The sequence below is a fragment of the Vombatus ursinus genome, unplaced genomic scaffold, assembly GCF_900497805.2.
Source record: "Vombatus ursinus unplaced genomic scaffold, bare-nosed wombat genome assembly UNPS02005459.1, whole genome shotgun sequence".
Lineage (NCBI taxonomy): Eukaryota > Metazoa > Chordata > Mammalia > Diprotodontia > Vombatidae > Vombatus > Vombatus ursinus.
The window spans coordinates 8,340,322-8,355,576 of record NW_020945237.1 but is presented as its reverse complement, the minus strand read 5'-3'; the positions used below and the strand labels follow the sequence as shown (position 1 = coordinate 8,355,576).

General features: G+C 40.2%; 1 protein-coding gene across 1 annotated transcript in view; it reads left to right on the top strand.

Annotated features, from left to right (window-relative positions):
- RSU1 (Ras suppressor protein 1) overlaps positions 1 to 15,255 on the top strand; it is a 219,787-nt gene that overhangs the window by 44,173 nt on the left and 160,359 nt on the right. Inside the window, exon 4 of the mRNA XM_027847963.1 lies at positions 9,211 to 9,331. Coding sequence (XP_027703764.1) covers positions 9,211 to 9,331 — 121 coding nt within the window. The remainder of the gene's footprint in view (positions 1 to 9,210; positions 9,332 to 15,255) is intronic.

Sequence of the window (15,255 nt, the reverse complement as noted above, 5' to 3'; positions counted from 1 at the left end):
CTCTTATCTGTGTGTATAAATAATAATGTCTGTATTCTGTATATGTGATTCATAGAAATTACACTGGCATTGAGCCACTGGGCTAAGATGACCTCTCGAGAATGAAGATTTCATCTAAGATGAATTCTCCTTAGAAAAGATGGAAATTGAGCCTGTCACTTGAATATGACTGCCACCATTGGTCATGTGACCTGAAATGCTGGCTTAGGTCCTGGCAGGGAAGCAACTTTTAGAGCAGATGAAATCAAACTCAAGTTATTTTCTTTCCTGACAGAGCAAAGTTGCAGGTTAAAAATGAAAATCACCATCACTTGCTACAAAATGTTGTCTAATAAATCAGTTTTGTGTAGTGGGAAGGGCACTGGATTGCAGATAGAAGCCCCTTAGTCAAACCTTCACCTGGAGAAGTGGAATGAGCAGAACAGTGTCTTAGGTAGATAATTCAGGCAGCAGTAGGAAGGATAGAGTAGAGAAGGGATAGTCTAAAAAGATCAAGAAAGAATCTGTTAAAATAGTCCAGGTGAAAAAGACTGGGACAATTAGTCAATAGTGGTAATGAACACAAAAGGGGCCAATGAAGAAGGTATTACAAAGACAGAATGAGTATGGCTTAGTAATTGACGACAGGATGGATTAAACTGATAAGGGGATAGTCGAAGATGGCTCAGTGTGGGTGATGGGAAAGTCAGTGCTGCCTTCAGTAGAGGAAGGCAAAGTTGGAAGGAGAGGCAGATCTGGTGGGGGATGATGTGGAGAATGTTGCATTCAAGATGGACAGGCCATTGGGTAGAATATTCAGCAGATGGTTGGAAATACAGGATTGGGAAATTGTTGGAGATGGATATATAGATTTCAGTTTGATCTTTATAGATGTGATAATTGAGGCCATAGGAGCAAATGAGATCGCTTAGTGGAGGGAGTGTAGAATGGGAAGAGAAGAGGGCCAAGAATGAACCTTGGGGGGATATGCATGTGTAAGGTATTCATGGCTAGAATTTCTAACTTGCTCAAATGATTGGCATCTACATAATTAGCACCTAATTTTTTAAAATGTACAATATTACTTAGTGTTGAACAGTCAATACGTATTGCATAAAAATGTTGTATAATGAGACTTTGCCCCTATCCTATGAATTCTTCTGTTTGAGTTTATTCTACTTAAAGATATTCTTTCCCTTTTATCTGCTAAATAAGTAGTGATGGGGACTGTAGGCCTTTTCCAGGGATGATGCGGACCACTTCTAAGCTCTGTCTAGACCTGCGTGCTGAGCGTTGGCTCTAGAGTCAGAGTTCAAATTCTGCCTGTGCGGCTTACCGTCTGTGTGACCTTCAACAGAGCCCTTATTTTCCCTGAGCCTCAGTTTCCTCATCTGTAAAATGAGAAGGTTGGACTAGATCAGTGTTGTGCAACCCAAATAGATATGGGGTCAGTAAACCATACATAAGAATCCCTGAGGGCCACATGTTGACCTAGAAAACTATCTATTAACATTACCTGTGTCCTATTTTATTTTTATTTATTTTATCAAATATTTCCCAGTTATTTTTTTAATCTGGTTCGGGCCACATTTAGGAGTGTTGCAGGTCAGTCAGTAAATATTTGTTAAATACCTACTGTGCTAAGTGCTAGGGATACAAAAAAGGGCGAAAGACCCTCCCTGCCCTTGAAGAGCTTACAATTGAATGGGGGAGACAACATGTAAACAAACATAAACAATATAAGCTCTATTTGGGCTACACAGGAAATAACACAGGGAAGGCACTGGAATGAAGAGGGATTGGGAAAGGCTGCCAGTAAAAGGTGAGATTTTAGTTGAGAGTTAAAGGAAGCCAGAGAGGTCAGTGTTTGATCCCACCCGACCTGATGATCTCCAAAGTCCCTTTCAGCTCCATATTTTTGATTCTGTGATCCTTGAGCCTGAAAAAAGCCCTGCTTATGTCGCACAAGCTAAAAGGTAGTGATACGAACTGTGGCCCCCAGATCATCCCTGTTGGCATAGTAGCTGTGGGGTTCCCCTCCTGTTGCAAAACACCCCATATGATCAGGACAGCTTTTTTGGGTCTGCCATTTTTCAGAATCAGCATAGCATTGAAGTCACATAACCTATGGTTATCCTTTGCCATTAAGAGGACATTCTATGAGTGTATAAAGCAGCACGCGACAGGCTTGCCTTTGCACACATCTTGGATTCATGCAGTGTCTGTCCTCTCTTTTCGGGAGCTTGCTGTTAGGAGGGCCTGTCGCTCCTTGTAGCTTGGCCTCTTTGCCTCATGGGCTGCATGATGCCTTCTCTCAAAAACAGCTACCCAGTTTGCTGGATGCCAAGTTAGCCTGTTTGCCGCTGCTGTTACCCGTCATTCCTCAGAGATGCCACATGGCTTAGGGAATGAGTGCCACCTCGTAATGTGGTAGCATTTGGCTATGATGAATTTGCTGCTAAGTGACTGATTTGGATTCAACAAATCTGGGGTTTTTTTCATGACTTCTTTTCAGTGTTTGCTGCATTCTTTCTGGCGTCTAGTTGGTTTCGCTACAAGTGACTGTGAAAGCAGAATTTGATCTGAAAAATGGTTATTTTCAGCAGCCAGGGAAATAGAAATATAAGAGTGGGTATGCTAACTGCATAGAGTTGTTATTTCCCATACTTGACCGGGTGGGAGACAGCGTGGCATACTGAATAGAGGTCTGATGAGGTTCAGGCCCTAATCCTGACACATACTTGCTGTAAGACTGGCAGTCATGGAACTTTTCGGTGCCCCCAGACAACTCTGTAAGTTGCAGAACAGGAGCCAATCTGTATTGGTAGAAGAGGTTTCCAGACATGACATTCCCTAAACCAATGGAAGCACAAATCTTATTCAAAGAAGAAAATTTCTACCAACAACCAAACTCAGCAAGCAATTCCCAGGGATGGTCAGAAGAGGGCTGATGTGTTAGGTGACATTGCCAGTGTTCCTTTTGAATCAGTACTTTGAATCAATAAATCACTAATCATTTATTAAGCACCTCCACTGTGCCAGGCACCGCAAAAATAATTGTCTTAGGTTTTAACTCAATGATGCCTCTTTAAGGGAGGAAGTGTGGTAGAATGGAGAGAACACAAGATTTTGAGTCAGAAATCCTGGGTTCAAAGCCAGGTTATAATGTGTGATCCTGAGCCATCTACTTGAGCCTCAGTTTCTCATATATTAAATGAGGGAGTTAGACTAGATGGTCTCTAAAGAGTGCTTAAACTATTAAAAAAAATAAACAATTTGAACGTTTTGTTTTACTCTTTAAGTCTTTCTTCCTTTGTGAATGGATTATGAAAATGAGTTTTCATCGTCTAATGTAAAAACTCCCAAACTTTGGAGCACAGTATTTGTGATAGTTTCTGTCATTTTTTAAAAATTCTCAAACTTTATCCTTCCAGAATGAGAAAAACTTTCCACCTTTTTTGTTGGTTTTGTAATAAATTTATACTATTTTGTGGAGCGTGGCAAGGTTGGGAAATGTGTTCTCTGTAACGTAAGCTCATTGATTTTACAGTCTCTGTTCTGTTGTGTATTTCTTAGCATATTTGGGACTCTTTAAAATATAATTGATAAAGTTATATATGTGAAATTATACATATAATTGATGAAAATATAATAACCCATAATCACTATCAATCAGTAAACATTTATTAAGTGCCTCCTATGTCCCAGGCAGTGTGTGCTAATTGCTGGGGATACAAAAAGAGGCAAAAGACAATCCCTGCCCTCAAGGAGTTTACAATCGAATCAGGGAAGACAATGTGCAAACAATTATTTACAAACTATATAGAAAATAAATAGAATATAATTAACAGAGGAGTTAGGAAAGGCTTCCTATAAAAGAAGAAATGTTTTATTTAGGGATAATAAATGAGACTGGGGTCAGAGTGGACGCTTGGACCACAAGTTCTTAGCTACCAGTCTGACTCCTAGACTGGATGTATTGAGGCTTCTTGCCTCAGAGAAGCTCATGAGAGATGTCTCCTGTGTTCTTGAGAAAGGTAGGTAGGCAGCCCCCTTTCCCCCCTCCTAGCATCTGTACTGCTTTGCCTATGAAGCATCTCTAGGCATTGTCAAACCATGCTTACTATGTAGCTGACTTCAGAAGTAGCATCAAGATTTGGTTCTTAGATATGACATTTAGGTGGTTTGGAGGTTTTCAGGCCTAAACAAACAGAAGATAAAACTTGGATGCCACAGAGCTCCACAAGATTTTATGGTACAGGTGGCCATCTGTCCCAGTGCCTCCCAGATCTTGGTATGTGGCCCTTATTCCTTCCAAATGGCTCATGTAACACTTTCCCATGAAGTCTTCTCTGATCCTTCCCATGGAAACTGTCTTCCTCCTTCTCCTGTCCTTCTAGAACATTGTGTCTGGATTTGTCCTTTGCTTTCATAACACACTATCTAGTATTATACTTATTTGTGTCTGTATCATACCCCAACCCTGCAGTAGAATGTAAGCTCCTTGAGGGCAGCTGATGTACCATTTTTATCTTTCTATCTCAGGTACCTTGCATATACTTTTGCTTACAGATATTTTAAAAAAATGTTTGCTAAATTGAATTAAATTACCAAAGTAAGTCACGGTATGTGGCATGGTAGAGTCACCTTATTCTGCATCTAGAACACTTCCAAAAATAATCTGACAACTAGCAGAGATCTTTCTCCTACGTCCAGTACGTGTGTCAGGAGAGACTATTCCCCTGTGGCCAAATAGTGAGAGAAGTAGAAAAATGTATTGTGTGTTTTGAAAATACTTAAGTCCTCTGTGCCCATATGCCGTTTTTTAAAAATCATGTTGTTCATTCGTTCAGTGGCTTAGGTTTAACTCACTTGTTTTGGGGAGCGAGCCACTTCTTTGTCTCACTGGCCTACTTCTTTATGTCTAATAGCTTTGTACACCCCACAGTATAGAAACAGAACTGATCAACAGCTGGGGGACATTTCCAAATGGATGCTCTGTGTAAAGTTTACATTTGAACATTGATTTGGCTAATGTGTCATCGTTTTCCTTAACATTTTTCTTTTTCATCATTTTTTCCTGCATTTTCTAGAAGCAACTTCAAATTATCAGCACCAGATTTTCACAATAATCCTTATAAAAGCTCATGTGAAAATTAGATGATAGCAATTTTTTATTTATGTGATGTGTGTCTGAACTGGCTGCCTCTGTGGACAGAGCCAGGTTTTGTCTAAATTACAGCTAATGTCATGCCGACTCTGGTACTTGCTTTTTAAGGGACATAATTATTCCTCATCTTTCCCTTCATAATACTTTCTACTAATTAAACTCAAAAGTTATGTTATCAATGCCCACTTTGTGCAAGGCACTGTGCATAACAAGTCAGAAGCAAAATAGTCACTACCCTCTGGGAACTTACATTCCACTGAAAGGATATGATATATACAGAAACATAGTGCAAAATCTGTGGTGAAAAAGGCTGAGGGAAGTTCAAAGTGCTCTTAGAGTTTGGGGGGAGGGGGAAAACATACTAACATCTTGGCCACATGGCTGGATGTGAGCCTGGAAGGAAAATTGTCAGGATGATTTCTAGTCATTGGAAAGAGGACAAAACCCGGAGTCAGAAGAGACTTGGTTCTACTACATACCTGTGTGACCTTGGACACTTGGAGTCAGGAAGACAGGAGTTCAAATGTGACCTCAGACACAAACTAGCTGTGTGAACTTGGGCAAGTCACTTAACTTCTAACTGCCTTAGTTTCCTCATCTTTAAAATAGAGAAGATAATAGCATTTACCTCCCAGGATTTTTTTTTTTGGTTGTTGTTGAGGATAAGATGAGATAATATTTGTAAAATACTTTGCAAATCTTAAAGCAGTATATAAATTCTAGCTATTAATTATTATTACTGTTATTATAAAAATTAAGCATAATACTACAACAGAATCATAGTGTGATGAGGCAAATCACTCAGCCTCTGTGCCTCAATTTCCTCATCCATATAATGATGGGAGTTGGGCCCAGTGACACTGGAGGACCCATCCACCCCTACATCTATGTTTCTCTATTGGTTTTGGAAGGGGCCTTAGAAGTCACATGGTCCAAAAAGTCCTGAACAGAAATTCCCTTTACAATATTCTTAATAAATAGTTATCCAGTTTTCACTTGAAGAGGAACTGCTATGAGAAACCCACTTCAGTTGTGTTTTATCTTGTTCCGTTCTTTAAATGATAAATTCCTCTGGTTAGCTCTCGAAGCCGTTTATAAATTTTCTGCCTCACTTCTGAAATTTTCAATAGGTCCCTTTTACCTCTGGGATTAAATATGAACTGCTTAACCAGGCATCTAAACCGTTCCACAATCTGGTACCCACCTACTTTCTAGTCTTATTTAAGTTTGCTCGCTTTCCCCGTGTTTCATTCTAGTCAAACTTGCCTTTTAGCAGTTCCCCAGAAACAACTTTCCATGTCTTTTCATGAGTACCCGCTTCTCTCACTTTTGGGATACTGATTCCCCTCTTCTTTACCTGAAAGAATGCCCAGGTTCCTTCAAAACACTGCTTAGGTGACACTGCAGGTCATTGAAAGGATAGCAATTTGGAAATTGTAAAATATTCTTTAAATATGTAGTTGTTATTTTCATTGGAAATAGTCTGTCAAAAATGTGCTTTGGATTCTCCATCTCTAATGGGCAGCAAGGTCATGCAATGGATAGACCACTGGCCCTGGAGTCAGGAAGACCTGAGTTTAAATCTGGCCTCAAACACTTCCTAGCTATGTGACCCTGGGCAAGTCATATAACTCTGTCTGCCTCAATTTCTTCATTTGTTAAATGAGCTGGAGTAGGAAATGGCAAACCACTCCAGTATCTTTGCCAAGAAAACCCCGAACAGAGTCACAAAGATTCAGACATGACTGAACAACAGCAAACTGGATAATGGCATAGCTACTTACAAAATTCAAGCCTAAAGATTAATGTCATTTGAGTCTTATGGTGGCTAAGAAGAAAATTTCATAGTTGGGACAGAATACTAGGTTGGTCATATCTGGGGAGAGAGGGTTTTCTGCAGATGAAACGGAATCCTCAGCACAACATTCCTATGCACACCAAATGGCCAGGAGAGCTTGAGTAAATTGAATGTGGGGTTATTGTTTGTGTCCACAGAACAAAGCCCTAAATCACATTTAGCATAATTTGTGGTTTTAAATTGGACTGATTTAGCAAGGAGAGTGAAATAATCTCTCATCCTGTCAAAAAAGGCGATACCTTCAGACCAGCATTTAATTGTATTGGCAGAGGGACTTTGGGAAAGCAGCAGTAATTCTGGCTGCATTATTCTTGGTTTGTGGCTAAATCGAGATCATCATTTTCTGCTGGTTTCGCTAGTTTTCCTTACTGCTCTTAACACTACTAAGAGGAGTGCAGTGAAAGACACCGTAGTGGTAGCTAAAAGACACAGAGCAAATAGTAGGAGATCTCTAGTACTGCGCTTCAGAAGGCTTTTTTTTTTTTAACCTGCATGTCAGATAACTTCTTGTTAACAGATAAGATAGCTTGCAGCTACTCAGCTGGCAAACATTTATTGAGTGCCTAATTTATACAAAGCATGCAATTAAATATTTTTACTTAGCTTTATTGTGGTGAGTATCCTAAAGTGAATGAAATTGAATCCTGTGGGCTTCTTTGTTGTTTTGGCCATACTCAAAATGGCTGCTTTCTCTAGCAAAATTGTATACACAGGCAATATAGAAGGTCAATATCAGAAGGCACAATTTGAGATACCTTCCAGCCCCCTAGATTTTCCATTAAAATTGACCAGGTTAGCCACCAGCTTTGTCAGGAACAAAGTCCAGATTCGGGCCATTGACCTCCTGGAACTCTGTCTTCCTTTTCTTTTTTTGTAGTTAATCTCACATTAATTTACATTCTCCTGTAGTCTCTGGTGCCAAAGACAATGTTCCCTTTCCTTCTACCAAACTCCCTCTCCCTCTAAAAGGAACCAGACCATAAATGTATGAGTTTTCATGAAAATGAAAGTTACGGACCAAAGTCCTGGGGGCTTGGCTTCATGCCCCAAATGCTTCACCACCTTCAGCGTTATCACTACTGGGACCATGCCCAGTGTGGAAGGGCTGGTGAGAACTTCTCAGGAATGCCCATTACTATTTTCTTCACACACACACACACACACACACGCGCGCGCGCACACACACACACACACACACAGAGGACCGAGGCCAGAAATTCTTAATGTCCCTTGATTCAACCACAATCAGAATATTAATAGCGGGATTGTTCTCCCAGGATTGTCGTGAAAATTAGATATGTGTAAAATACTTTTCAGATCTTAAAATGTCAGCCATTATTATCTTTATTGTTTTTGTTGTTGTTATTTGTAAGCATCCTTGTAACTGAGGGGTTTTTTTTTGTTTGTTTTTGTTGTTTTTTTTGATCTGTATTCAAAATATACCCTTCAGGTCCTTTAGTGTTTTCCTGAGACCTTTGATCAGCACAATAGCATTCATATCATGCTGCTGAGGTGGTTTTTCATATTTCTAGATAATAACCATGCATTGATCTGTTGCTAATCTGATGTAACCTTTTTTTGTGTGTATTGATCATAATCTTTTACCCAGGAGAAGACCAGAAAACTGGCTTGGTTGAACAGTTCATCATTTGAGATGGAACTTAAATTGTTGTGATTTAGTGAAATGTTAAGCAGACAGCTATTCAGATGTTAGATTATTTAAATAGTCAAATGGGTAGGTCATTCCCCCAAGAGGGGATTTGGGCTTCTGCTCTTTATTTTCAGGGAAGCCCTTACATTAAAAAAAAAAAAGTTCATTAAAGAAGAGAGAAAAAGTGTGCTTGTACAAGGCTCCCGATTGTGCCTTCAGCTGACTGTGTATTTCTGGCACTGCAGTATTCTTGTGGTGGGTTTGGTTTTTTTTTTTTTTTTGCATTTTTCTGTCCCTTCCTCTTCATCTCTTCTACGCCATCCATGTTTGTTAAGCATATTCTGTGAGAAAGGATATTTGCACAGCGCCACAGTGGAAGATTATTTCTTGGAGGATGCAGAACCAAAAGTGATGTTAACAGACAGTTACATGGGAAAGAGACGGTCATATTGGAGTCACATCTCTCTTTCGTTTAAAAAAAAAAAATGTGTTGCTGGCGTCCTTGCCGAGAGTCAGGTTTCTGTGTTCATGCTCAGCATTTTGTTTCCACAGCGGTGCCTCCAAACGTGGCAGAACTGAAGAATCTGGAAGTGCTGAACTTTTTCAATAACCAAATTGAAGAGCTGCCTACGCAGATTAGCAGCCTCCAGAAACTCAAACACCTGAACCTTGGGTGCGTACCCAGAGAAGGGGGGAAGAGCCACCAAGCGATGGCATTCACAAGGCCTTTTGCATCTAACATTTTGAAAGTTTTGTTTTTAAGGGTTTATTGCTCTGATACAGTCTTTGAAAAAGCCCACCTGGGATGGGTTTCTTTGGTAGCTAATTGAGAAGTTAATTGGTGGGAGCAGTGATAGAAACATTTTGTTATATTTTTTCCCCAATAAAATTTTATTTCACTTAGGCATGACCAAGGTGCTTTTCTACTAATGTACAATGTTACTATGCTTTGGAGTGCTTGGTCAGGAGCTGTGGGGGTGGTAGTAACACAGCTGGGCTTTTTTTGCGTATTTGAAACTAGGAAATGGTTCACTCCCCACTCTTACTCAGGGTCATAGGAGCCATTTTATCCTTTACTGCCTCATTAATTCTCCCAACATTCCTGTGAGAGAAGCTACAAAAGTGAAAAGAAGATCATCCTGCACTTGAGGTTACAGAGGCATAAGCTTACATTATTGTAGGGCTCTACAGTATCCTTTTGGATTTCACATACTGGGAATAACCTCATGAGGTGGGGATTTTCCCTCTTTCGTAAGTGAGAAGATGAAGGCTCCATAAGTTAGGTGGTTTGCCTCAGGTTACGCAGCTCTAGTGTGACAGCTAGGCTGGGGGTTCTCCATGACACCACTTGGCCTCAGAAAAGAGCTTGGGTATTAAACCTCATATATTAAGCAAAACTACTAAGTCAAGCTGTTATTCTCTGTGTGCCGTAATCTGAAATGAAATAGCTACTAAGTGGATTAGTTAAGTTGAGGGTTTCAGAAAAAAGGCAATAGAAACTCTCCAGGTAAAATATAAATTTAATATGAAGTAATAATGAAAATCATTTCATTTACTGAATTCATTGATTTTTTTTTATTCTGTTTTCTTACACAATGGATTTGGTTGTAGGTTTTCTTTGTTTCTGAATGAACTATAGCTGTGAAAGGAAACAAAAACCCTACAAAGTCTGCCAGCATCTTTTTTCTGTGCTGTCTGGAAAGGGAGCAGAGCCTAAAGGAGATACAGGATGGGCCTGCTTTTAGACCTGTTATTTTTCTTAGTTTTTTTAAAAAAAGTCTGCTATTTGTTGGGGATGGGGTAGGAGAAGGTGGGGAGGGGTAAAGTAAGAGATAGGGAGGGAAAGTGGGCCAGAAAAGATCCAATGCAAATACTTTCTTCTTTCCTTTCTTCCCACTTCCTTTGTTTCCCATTTTCCCCCTTCCTTCTCTTCCTTCCTCCCATCCCTCCCTCCCTTCCTTCCTTCCCTCTCTCTCTCTGTCTCTCCCTCTTTCCCTCCTCTCCTCTCTTCTCCTCTACTTTTTTTTTCTTTTCTTCACTCCCTCCCACCCCACAGGTAGCTTTCTAAGAGTATGCATTACAATAGAAGGAGCTTCCACACCAGGAGTTCCCTATCCCAATGCTTTTACAAATCTAGAGCCCAAAGCAAACCTCCTGAGAATAGTTACAGTTCAGTGAACTCATTGAGTTGGTTTAAGAAAATCAGTTAAAAAGGCTAGATGTAAGTACCTTGTTTTAGTGAGCTTGGGACCAATTTTTCCACTTTTTTTCTTTGTTTAGAGTATGTTAGTTGTTCTCTTGTCCTTTGTAACTGCTTGTGGTTTTTGCTTCTGATGTTTTATTGATTGAGGAAAGCTCTCTATATTTAGTATTTTAAAGACATGGAAGGAGTTTTTCAAGGGGGAACAAAACCCTTAAGTTATGGAAAGGAATTAAAGACCAGTTTTAATAAGGAACTCGTCTCTTCCTTTTCAAGTGACATTAAAAGTTCTCCTGTATGAAGAGCACTGTTTTAGGCAAATTAAATGAAGGCATCCCTTTTGAGATGGAAGCAACAGTGGAAAATCAGGCATCAGAAATATATCAAGCCTATACCGTGATATAGCAAACTTGTCTTTATTCAGATAAGAACTTGAGGAACTAAAAATCAGCAGCATTTTTTATAGTATTGAGCAGTGATAATTAATGTTCATGCCGTTGACCTTCAAAGAACTACAGATCCAGATGCTGACTACATTCTTAATTGTGAAGATAAATATAAAATTGGGTCCAATTACAATTTATTTTCTTCTTCTAGTTCTTTAGAAACATGGGCTTCTTCCAGTTCTTAGAAATAAATGTAGGTTATATATTTGTGTCTTAATGAACCTTAAAGAACGCTTGATTCCTCATGTATTCTGGATAAATAGGAGTTTATTATACAGTCATCCAACATACTGAAATGCTGTTTGCCCAGAGGAGGCAAGTCCATGCGTACTTAAATGAACTTTTTTGCTAACTATGGTATTAAGCACTCATGGATTTTGTGCCAAGAGATGTTTGTAGGTCATTGGGAGGTGAGAAAAATCATTGCCTCCTGTCCATTCAGCCAAGAAGGCTTCATGAGGTAGTATGACTCCCGATAGCCATTGAGGGAATTGGAGAACTTGCCTAATTGAATTCCATGCGGTACTCAAAACTTTGGGAGTACAGATGAAAACAGCATCTATATTGGCAGAGTTTAGGGAGCCAGAGGGGGGCAGGAGGAGATAAGAGAAATACAGTTCAATTCAATAAGCACTCTAGTAAGAGCTGGAGATACTTGGACCAAAACTGAACTTTTCCTGTCATTCAGGAGGTTATGTTCGATTAAGTTCTAAATGATCCAGTGGAAAGAGTCCTGGGAGGGTCTGGAGCCAGACCCCACCTCTGCTGCTCACTACTCTCTGTCTTTGGTCACTTCTTTGGCCTTAGTTTTCTTATAAGTGAAATGAACAGGTTGGACAAAATGACTTCTGAGGTCCCTTCCAACTCTTAATCTGTCATCCTAATATGAAGAAATCCAGTTCCATTTAGGGAGAGTGAGAGCAGAATCAAGAAAGATTTCCTGTGGGGAAACTCAGATTCTGGAAGGCAGAGGTCAGGAGAGAGAGCACTCCCGTCACGGGGGTGAGCGTGGGGAGATGCACTGAACCGTAGGAAGGTCAAGAAGCAGGAGTTGGAAAGCCTGGTTTGGGGAAGACTTTGCAAAACAGTTGAGATGAAGCTAGAGTGTGTGTAAAGGAGAATAATGTAAAATAAGTCTGGAAAGGTCATCTAGAGTGAAGGACTTTACAAGAGTTCTAAATCTTGTAGAGGAAGCAGAGAATAAGTCTGTATCTCCACAAGAAACCTGTAATAAGACTGGAATCTCCCTGGTGGGTCCTCAAAAGTGGAAATGCTTTGTTTTGAGAAGTGGCTCAGAGTCGTCATCCTATATTTGGGCATGTGAGTTGAATGGCTTAAAACCCATTAGCACAACAGTACCAGTTATTGTTAGCCCCAGACCATGCAGAATACTTCATGTCATTGTGATCACTCAGTGGCTCTGCTTTTGTGTATATCTGAAGGTGATTCATTCACAAACCCACCTTCCACTTGTGGCCTTTCTCTACCACATTTGTTAGAATAGGGGTTTTTCACCTTTTGGTGGGCGTGGGCCCATTTGGCAGTCTGGTGGAGCCTTTAGATCCAATCTCAGGATAATATTTTTAAATCCATAGAATACAACACATAAGATTACAAAGGAAACCGATTATATTGAAATACAGTTACCAGAATATTAAAGAAACAGGCTTATAAATCCCAGGTTAAGGTATCTGTGGTAGAGGCTTATGGTTGTAGAGTAACAGATTTGGAAACTTTTTTGTGTCTGTTTGTTTTTACAGATTTCTAAAAAAATTTTATAGTCATCTAAAAAACTTTTGCTTAGTCACAGAAGCAGGCCCTACACTCAGTGCCTTGCTCACTTCTCCAGATACCACAGAGGACCATCTCTTCTTCCCCATGATGTACAGTCATTCCATTTAGTTAGATAGCTCATGCAATCTCTTTGTTCAGTCTCTAAAATCCCTCTTTCCAGAGACCTCTCTTACAATATGGGGGCGATTTCTTCTTACGCCATGTGAGTGTTAAGCCTTAAAGACATGGTCAGCGCCCCTCCCTCTAGATTGTGTCTTAGCAGTAACTATAATCGTACTTCATTACCATCTTTTCTTCCCTTCTTTTTGCTCCTTTTTCTAGACCACTGCAACCCGATTCCATGCAACCAAGAACCAGATTCCTTTGGGCAAGCCATTTAACTTTTCTTGGTCTTAGTTTCTTTATCTGTAAAATGAGGGGTTTGGACTAGGTGGCATCCAAGGGAGGCCCCTTTTTTATTTGACCTACGATCAAGCCCTAGAACGTTGCCATATTCTCTGTCAAGCAGACAAAGAATGGTTCTCATTGCTTCCTTTGGGCCACCAGGTCCATGATCAGATTTGACATCCTTGGCCCTGAGCCACTTCTTGCCCAGGGCTAAATTTCCTTAAGCCAGTGTAATTCCTTTGCCTGCCTTAGCAGAGGACATTCTGCCTACCTGAGGATCCCATCTGAAGCTTATCCAGGCTGCAGCTGAGATTGGTGGAGGCATTCTCTGTGACTGCTTTGGCTCTTTCTTCTCTTCACAGTGCAGCTCAAGCTTGGTTAAGCAGCAACCATCCATCTGCGAGACAGGCTGCTAGGCTTCCTAGTCACCCGCCTTCGAAGTTGTGCCTCTGTGGGTCCTGGACGTGTTCCTTTGGCCAGCCCTGCTTGTGGGCCTCCCACATGCACAGTCGTCAGCACCAACTGTATTAATAACAGGAGTGACTGTTATCCCTTCAAATGGTGGATTCAGAGTTTTGCTTTTTAGAAGAGATTGTTTTTGAATCTAAAAACAAAAACCAAAAACCCCTCAAACCAAAAGCAGACAAAAAAACAAACAGAACCTGCAATTTAGATCAAATGTCAGCAGGTGGCAGCGGTGCCTCAGTCATGTTGTTTTCTTAATTATGAAACAGGTGCTTTGCCTGAGATTCAGATGGCACCTAATGCCTACAGCCCCATTGAGCCAACCCCCTAGATTTATATCCATGGATTTTTTTTTCACTCCTCCTTTGATATTTCAACAGATTGGTGCTCTTTACAGTGTGGGTACCCCTTTCATTGCTGCAGATGGCTACTCATATATACCTTGCTGTCCTGGGAGACTCTTTTCTATATTCCTTCCTCTTTTGGTGCATTTGGTATACTGAGAGCCTTCATCTTGATGTCCTGACATTACATGTTACTAGTGGAGTGCGCCGACCATCCATTGGTGATCCCTTCCTCACGGTACAAGGCTGGTCCCCATCCTTTCCTGTTTATGCATTTCTCTAATGCTATTCTTTACACCATTTCTCCTGCATACTTTTTCTTTGGTAATCTGTGGCAGCATATTTATGCCCACCATGTACCTCTCCAGTGTCCTTTCAGTGATCTGCAGTTTCTGGTATTCCAACACTGGGAAGCATTGAGAACAACCAGAAGAAAACTGATGTTAGAAAGAGGGGTTTCAGGGGAAAATTTAGTGTCATTAAAAAGTACTCTGCAATTGCCTTAAGGAATTTCAGCCAACTTTGTTCCTCCTACTCAGTTCTCTAATAGTTACCACTTCAGACTTTGAGTTTCCCTACTTATAAAAATATAACTCTTTATTACAGTAGTTGAACTTTATTGTTTCAGAGTTTCCAAGTTTAGAGATACATTTTAAATAAATAAATATCTGAGATATTGTATTCAGTACCTTTCTCACTAATCTCTAACATGTCCTTTACCAAATAATCCTAAATTCCTTATGCTGGAATTGAATGTTTTATCTTCAGTCTTCACCTCATCTCATTGCCAACTCAGTGTGGCTTTGGTTATTGTTGACGCTAGCAATCTCCTTTGCATGTCAGCCACATGTTATTTCCTTGGTTGAGACTCTTCAAGCTAAGAGAAAGAATGCTTTCTTTTTGTATTTCTAACACTTAGGATACTTGCTGCATTTTCCCACATGAAATAGTTAGGGAGCTG